At 42.3% G+C, this 8784-nt stretch overlaps 1 protein-coding gene across 1 annotated transcript; it reads right to left on the bottom strand.

Annotated features, from left to right (window-relative positions):
* Positions 1–6573: 6573 nt before the first annotated feature.
* LOC105989562 (taste receptor type 2 member 41) lies at positions 6574–7500 on the bottom strand. The gene has a single exon (XM_013021667.1). The coding sequence runs from the start codon at positions 7498–7500 to the stop codon at positions 6574–6576; it is 927 nt and encodes a 308-aa protein (XP_012877121.1).
* Positions 7501–8784: the final 1284 nt, after the last annotated feature.

Genomic DNA, 8784 nt, shown 5'->3' with positions numbered 1-8784 from the left:
GAGGAGGAGGAGGAGGAGGAAAAAGAAGAAGAGGAGGAAGAGGAAAAAGAACAAAAAGAAAATGCAACATAATCTGACAATGGGAAAAGTACCATTTTTCAATATGTGGTAAACTGGTAAATAGCAAATGAGGATGAGAAAGCCTTGGACAATTGTGGAATTCCTCTAGAGAGGGGACCATCTATGTAGCTTGCTAGGGATATTTAAAGGGGCCAGGCATGGCAACTCATCCTACATAAGAGACTGAAATCTGAGAATCATGGTTCAGAATCAGCCAAGGCAGGAAAGTCTGTAAGACTCTTATCTCCAGTTAGCTACCAAAAAGCCCAGAAGTGAAGCTGTGGCTCAAGTGGTAGAACACTAGCTTTGAGTGAAAAAGCTAAGGGAAAGTGCCTAGGCCCCAAGTTCAAGCCTACCCCACCCGCCCACCCCCCAACACAGAATAGAATAGATAGAGAATAGATAGAATTCTGGTAGATGACTGAAGAGAGCAAGAGCATGTTCCTCTTGAGTGGGGGACTTCCAGAAGCCTAGGGAGAATTTAGAGAAAAAGGTGTGGCCAGGAAGAGTGGGGAAACCAGTTTGAGGAGAATGGTTAGAGCAATGATTTCCTTTCGAGACTCAAGGCTAAAGAACCTGTGTTGGTAGGGCCTGGAAAACACAGCCAAGACATTCAGAGGTAATAAGAAGATAGCAGAATTCTTGTTAGGGATCCAGGCCTATGGACCCTGGAATCCAGATGCTGTCCTCTTCCTCTCTACCAGGCTTGTTAACCAATAGAACAAAGCAAAACAAGCTCCCTTGCTCAGGTGTGTGTGGAAAGAGGAAATCAGCTGCCCAAAATTCAATCTCCTTTAAGTCACTACAGTTTAAGCCAGCTACAGTTTATGGTGGGATCCAAAGTCTCAAAGGCTGACAAGCTACAGGATGCAGACTAAAGACTCTTTAGATCATGGAGAAATATTACAAGTAAAATTTAATGAGTGGTTCTTGATCTTGAGAATTGAATAAAAGGTGGAACTGGATAAAGCGCCTTCAACTTCCTTTTTGTTTTGTTTTAATGTGAGAAGATACTACACCCCATGAGTAACACTGCGAAAACAAAAATAAACAGAGCTTTCTTGGTGTTTGCCCTCAGTGTCATCTACAATAACAATCTGCATGTGAGCTCATGCCACATGTTAAAAAAGTAAACTTCTGACTAGACAGGTCTCATCCCGGTGTGGGGAAGAGGTAGCACTTGTTTCTCTGGTGTTGATTCACCAAACAGAATCTGAATTTTACCAGAGGTAGAAGCCTGGGAAAGACAGAACTTTTTGTTTGTTTTCATGTTATTCGGGGAGAATAAACTCAAGCATGCTGGCCCTGAGAGAAAAATCTCAGAGTCCAAGGTCACACCATGAGCAGTGGCCAAGTCCAAAGTCACACTGTGATACAATGGTTCCATTTCCTAAAGAACAAAGGGAGAGGAAAGAGGCAATGGGAACTAGAATTAAGAGCTACATTTGGGATTATATAATGATCAAGGGTTTGATAGAACCTTGTTCGGTGGACATCCTGAATAATCTTAGACCCATAGGAAGGGTACATCAGACCTTCCCCACACTCCCAAGAGGTCATAAACCCAATCCCTTCTATCCAAAATTCCATCTCCTGCACAAAGCATGCTTGGCTGTGAATACCTTAGACCACCAGCACCATCACAACATACATCCAAGAGATTAGCCCAGAGTTATTGACAGGCTCCAGGGTGTTTGGAACCTGGAGTTAGGTTATGAAATGTCATTTCATCCACATTTCATCACTTCTTTTGACAATCCTCTCAGAATACTAACCTCCCCTCCTCTCTCCACTAGAGCCCCATCCCCTGCTGTAGACTCCCAGCAGCCTCGGGTTGTCTCTTCCTGGCACCTTTACCCAATTTGTCACCCAGTTACCTGTAGGCTCAGACCCTCCACCCACCAGGTGTCCAATTCTATGAAGGTAGTTTTCTTGCCTTTAAAACTATGCGCTTAAAAATATTTATCAACCAGAGGGCTGGGATGTAGCTCAGTGGCAAAGCGCTTGCCTAGCAAGTGCAACGTCCTGGGTTCGATCCCCAGTACCAAAAAAGAAAAGACAAAAAAAATAGAGTTAAAAAAACCCAAACCAAAAAAAAATATTTATTAACCAGATCGACTCTCAAAGCAATCCATAGAACCTATAGATCCACTTGTAGAAATATATATATATATATATATATATATATATATAGTTTTACATTTTATGAAATACTTTTTTTTTTGGCCAGTCCTTGGGCTTGAACTCAGGGCCTGAGCACTGTCCCTGAGCTTCTTTTTTTTTTTTTGCTCAAAGCGAGGGCTCTACCACTTGAGCCACACTGCCACTTCTGGCTTTTTCTGTGTATGTGGTACTGAGGAATCGAACCCAGGGCTTCATGCATGCTAGGCAAGCACTCTACCACTAAGCCACCTTCCTTGAAATACTTTTTATAAGCCCTTTAGCAGTAAATTGTGATATTTTCTGCTGGTTAATGAGGATAAGTGTTTTAATAAACCTTCAAGACACCAATGAAATGCATCTGGGCAACTCCACCAGAAGTCTCTGGAACACCTAGCCCAGGATTTAAGGTCCATCATCTGATTTCCTATCCATCTCATGTGGTTGGTTACTGTTTTATCATGTTTTTTGTTTGTTGTCTATTTTTATTAATCTTATTGTTATTTTTATTATTATACAAAGAAGTTGCATCTAACAAAGCAGTTTATGAGCACAATGCATCTTTATTGATGTCCCTCCTTTCAACATTCTCTCCCATCTCTTCCCTACCCACCCCTTCCCTCACTCTTCTTAATTTGGTAGGATATATATTGGAACATTGTCTTCATTTCCCCCTGCTCCTGGTCTCCTCCTCATTCATCTACCCCTTTCCCTTGACCTCACCCTACTTCTTTCAAGTACTCTTTTCCTTGAGTTTTATTGTGTTGGACTTTGATTTTGGACTTCTAAGGCATTATACTATTTGAGATCTCCATTGAATATACTATGTTACAGTTAATACATTTATATACACTTCTTGTTATTTGCTGTTTAGTCTGGTTCGGTGTTTTGCAACAATCTCACTCTGTAACCTAGGCTGTCCTTGAACTTGTGATCTTTCTGCTGCAGCCTTCCAAGTGCTACATTTATAGCCTGCACCATCATGCTTAATTTAATCTGCCCTTCAAGGCATTCTTGGTCTTTCTGTGGTTTTTTCCTAAATATAATCACTCTATAAAGCAACTTTATACAACATGGTATATAAAAAGATGAAAGACAATAGTATATGATATTTAGTGACTCTTCATTTTCCTATGATACTTTCCTCCTTTCCCCTTTCTTCAAAGAAAAAAAATGTCTGTTCTCTCATTTCTCTCACCTCTTCCAGCTGTTGTTAAAATTCTCCTTAGGTGGATTGTTCTTTCAGAACACCTGCAAGTGACCCTCTTGTGAGCAGTAACTCTGCTTCAGCATCATAACTCTTCCTTGTAGTGCTTTTCCTTTATCTCACACATATACTGTATGCTTGCCCTGCTTGAAAACTGAAAAAAGGGGTGTGTGTGTGAGAGACAGACAGACAGACAGACAGACAGAGACAGAGACACAGAGACACAGACACAGAGAGAGAGCAAGAGAGAGAGAGAGAGAGAGAGAGTCTGGGTGCTTTCTCTGAGCTTTTTTGCTCTAGGTTAGTGCTCTACCATTTTGAGCCACAGCACTGCTTCTGGCTTTTAATTGGTGTTTAATTGGAGATAAAAGTCTCGCAGACTTTCCTGCCTGGACTGGCTTTGAAGTGTGATCCTCAGATCTCAACCTCTTGAGAAGCTAGGATTACAGATGTAAGTACTAGTTCACCAGTACTAGGTGAAAATAAAAATTTTAAACATGACCCTAAAAAGTGGGGAAAATAAAAAAGAAAATGAATAATTGATCATCATTGGTGTCTAGAAAAGTCTTTGTGACACTCTGCTTTTTCTCCCTTCTTCATACCAAAGCAGAGACCAAAAATAATAAAAAAATAATAACATTAATTATGAAGTATTATAATTATTGTTTAAAAGCTATAATGACTACCACGCATGTGTCATGTTCAGAGCATGTGTTTCAGTTCTCACAATGATACTGACATAGCTACCTCATTTAACATATAAAAAAACAAGGCATAAAGAGTTAAATATACCCAGGGACAAGTAATATACCACATGACAAGTAAAGTTTTAGAAATTAAAGCACTCCCAAAAGTAATCAAAGAAAACCTGAATCCAGGGGAAAATATATCATATACTTATCTGGATAGATGTAGTATCAGGGAAATACATGCCTCCTAATGTTGAAGTACACAGTTAACAAGAGTCTAGCTAATAAAAAGCAAAAAAGAAATGTTTTTCTGGGCACACATACAGTTTTAAAAATAATAGCTGGGAGCCAGGCACCAGTGGGTCATGCCTGTAATCCTGGTTCCCTAGGGGGACTGAGACATAGAGAATCATGGTTCAAAACCATCCCTTGCAGAGCAGTCTACCAGATACCATCTCCAAAACAACCAGCAAAATAACAGGCTGAAGGCTTACCTCCTCACTAGGCAAACATACCAAATGAGACCAGGGTCCTGAGTTCAACTCCAGTACTGGCAAAAATTAAATTAAATTAAAACAGCCAAGAAATTGTGGGGAAAGAAGGTTCATGAAGAAAGATTAGTTGACCAGATACTCAACATTATAAACATAAACCAATTTAAAAGTTATAGGCATCGCACATGCTTCTACAAAGCAGTGGAACAAAATAGAAATTCTAGAAAAAGATTTAAATATATATATCTATACATTAGCACATAGTAAAGACACAGGAAGAGTATAATTATTAATACATTATTTAGTTAGTTAAGAGGAATAGACTAAACCAGCATGCAAGTTGATTTTTTTTTACTAGTTCTTAGAATAGAATACAGTACTTGTAGAAGGACATACTTAAAACTGATAATAATCCCACTGAAGAAAATGGGTAGCAGGGAGATTTTCTATAAATACTCTTCAATAAAATTTGTATTTTTCTATCGTTTAAATGTATCACCTGTTTTAGCAATGTTTACATTAAAACATAGATTTAGTTTATACTTCATGGTCATGTGCCCACTTACCTGCATTACTCTCATCCACAGGGAAATTGTTTCCACTCTCAGAGACCAAAATGTCTCATCAGGAATCAAGTTGCAAACCAGTCTCTGAAGGTCACACATTATGCCTTCTAGGAAAAGTGCTTAAGCCAACCTTGTAAACCCTGATCTCTAATTAAATTTTTAACAAAATTATTGCTCAAAAATTTACATAATAACTGGATTAAGTTATTTTAAAACTATTTTAGCATAGAATCTATTTGTCTGATTCTTTAAAAAAAACTTAACAAGTTAGTATTTAGACATAAAGGAGGTGAAATTCTTGCGTCTGCCTTTCTGAATAGAAAGTACAAATTTATTCAATGCAGATGTGACTTTGTTACATTTTGCTAGAGAGGAGAAAAGAGTTCCCAAAGACAATCTGAAAAAGGAGATAGTCACAATGTGTCTTTTTCCAGAAAAACAATAAATACTGGAGAAGTCTGGCTGCCACTCAGAATTTCAGAAAGGAGAAAAATCAAAGGCAGAACATTGGGAGTAATGAGGGAAGAAGTGAACTAGCACAAATAAATCTTCCAGTAATCTTCTAAAAATTACAACCAAAATTCCTGAGTTTGGCAAGAGAGAAAGAATCTCTGTAGGGCGGGGGATGATTAGAACTTGGGCTAGCCCCTGCCATACTGAACAAGAGTCTTCTGTAGACTGAATCGTGACCATTACACCATCCTCACCACACCACTGTCGCAGGTGCCACGTGGCTCACACCTGGAATCCTAGCCATGTCAGAGGCTGAAATCTGAGGACAGAGGTTTGAAACCAGCCCCGGGGCAAGAAAAGTCCTCGAAACTTATCTCCAATTAACCACAAAAAACTAGAAGTGGAGCTGTGTCTCAAGGGATAGAGCACTAGCCTTGAGCAAAAGGGCTTAGGGACAGTACCCAGACCCAAGTTTAAGTCCCAGTATCAGCAAACACACACACACACATACACACACACACACACACACACACACACACACACGTGTGCTTTTCCCCATCCATTGTCCAGTCCAGTTATAGACAATGACATTGTTTTTCTTCATTTCCCAATAGACAGCTGAGACAAGACAAAATAGTTCAGCAAGACTTTTAGCTTCAGCGTAACAGATAACAAAGGGAATTACAAACGTAAAAATAACACAAAATTTTATATTCTGAACTTCTTGGCAATACTGGCTCCTCTGGATTCATGTTGCTCCACGTTAATTGTATCCACAGCCAGGAACTGATCTGAGAAATGTTCCTCTCTCCTTCCCAGACTAGGAAGCCCATGGTCCAATCCAGCAGTCATCTGTCTATGAAGACTTCTCCATGGAGTTGAGCCTTGCTTCTATCCCTTTACCTGAGTCTCTTCTGCAGACCTAGATAAGGAAACCAGTTCAGCTAGGTCACCCAGAAACCCCTGGCCAGCAAGAGGAGCTGCCTGAGCCTGCCTCGAAACTTAAGATTGGTGGTGATGACGACATAAGGGTGGACAGACACGCACAGGTAGAGTACACTTTGCCACAGCCAGTACCACTCGCTCTCAGAGGAGACAAAGACGATGGCATCAGTGACCAGGGACATGAATGCTAGCGCATAAAGAATAAGGAAGGAGATGAGTGAGTACAGAGCCCTGTTCTGAGGCTGGACACCGGGCTCCTGTAGGCTGTAGGCATTGTGTTGCATTCTCTGGGTGTGCCGCCTAAGAGAGATGATCAACAACAAAATTGAGACCAGAAAAAGAAAGCAAGGAATCACCAACGTGGTGAGCTTCAGAGGCATGAAATAGTGGTTTTCCAGCCCTTTGTTCCACTCATTAAAGTCCATGTCCCCAGAGAAATTGGCCATCAAAAGTGCTTGATACACCATGTGGTTGCCCCAAAAGAAGAGCAAGGTGATGATGAAGGAGATCAGGAGGGAGCCCAGCAGGAGCCGAGGCACCAATCCTGGAAGTCGCCACTTCAACCAGAGGAAAACAGGGTGGGAGAAGTTAGCAACTTTGATGCAGAACACCACACTGAGCCAAGTACCAAACCAGAAGGTGGTGGAGTTGAAGAAATCCAAGTAGAGGCCAACCAGCTGGCGGGCAGCACTCCTGGAGTACTCCACCAGGTAGAGGAAGAAGAAAAAGCTGTTCACCAGCCCGACACATTGCTGGCAGAAGCGAGAGCCGCTCAAGCCAAGGAGGATGGTGTCCCACGGCATCAGCCGGCCACATCTCAGCCACTCCCTGCTCAGCGTCAGCATGATGAAGCTGTTGGCTAGGATCCCCAGGAAACACAGCAGGACAAAGACCAGCATGAAGAAGATGGTCAGTGGTGACTGCATGTTGGCCCCTCCTCTGATCTCCTCCGGGAGCCTGGGTGTCAGGTCTCCTCCCTGCCCCCACGATGGATCCTCACACTTGTTCCTGAAGGTGTGAGGATGGCCAGGTTCTGCACAAACCACGGTCCACCCAAAAGAGAGGACGCTTGAGAAAGGCACACTCCTGGATTAGAAAAGATGCAAATGTCCCCTGGGCTCAGGTATCACTGGGCGGCCAGCTGCCCCTCATTTGCCTGCCTGCTGCCACGGTGGGCACTGTGTGGATGAAGGAGATTGTTTTAGCCTCTGTAGCTGGTTCCATCCTGCTTCTTCCATCCTGGGGCTGAGCGAACACGCCCCTTCCGTGATAGGTATGTGTGTATTCTAAGCAAATGTGAGTTGTATGTATATGTACATGTATGTGCATGTATACACAGATGTATATAAGCAGCAGGGATAAGGAGATGCCTGTGGACATCTGCCTTCACGGATTGTCCTTGTCACACCTTATTCTCTCCTCCATGAGGAACTGTCCCTTGAAAGCCACATACTATAGTCCACCTCCCATTTCACGTCTCTTCTTAAATCCTTGATGGTGTACGTGATCAGTAATATGTTCAAGTGACTCTGAGTTTCCAGTGAGAGAACTGGTTTTCTGGTGGTGGTAGGGAGAGGGCACCTGCTTCTTACTGACTGTTGATGGGAGACACCCTGGGGTCCTGGGATCTTCCCTTCATCTGCCCAAGTAGGTTACTTAAAACCACCATTTACTTCTTCAGGCCAGCAGAGAGCATCTGCTAGCAAAGTGGAGCCTTCACAGAATCGTGACAATGGCAGTGCCTTACTGGAGCCATATTCTGTTGGCCAGAAGCCAGACACAGTCTCAGTCCATATACACCTGAGAGGAGAGGGTCTCACCACACCCTACGCTAGGGTTGAGCATCACAGGGCCCGTCTTAGATGGCTCACCACACTAAGAAACTGTGGTTTTTTAGGCTTAGGTGGGCTCCGCCCATCAATACCAACATTAAAAAAGAGATTCTCTACAAGAGCATGATGCAAAGCAAAACTCTTCTGTTGCAGTATGCCTGTCAACTCACATAGTTACTATTTTCAATTCTGTGCGTATTAGACATATTAAAATCCACTACCATCCTAGCAAGTTTCAAGTATGCATTATATACTTGAGTGTGTGCGTGTGTGTGTGTGCACATGCGTGTGCACGTGTGTGTACTAGAGTTTGAACTCAGGCTCACACTCTTGTTTGGCTTTTTGCTCAGGGCTGCCATTCTACCAGGAGGCCCACCC

This window comes from Dipodomys ordii, unplaced genomic scaffold (genome assembly GCF_000151885.1).
Source record: "Dipodomys ordii isolate 6190 unplaced genomic scaffold, Dord_2.0 Scaffold56, whole genome shotgun sequence".
In the NCBI taxonomy this organism is placed as follows: domain Eukaryota; kingdom Metazoa; phylum Chordata; class Mammalia; order Rodentia; family Heteromyidae; genus Dipodomys; species Dipodomys ordii.
Note: the sequence above shows the minus strand (reverse complement) of the source record. Positions and strands in the feature narration are given on the sequence as shown.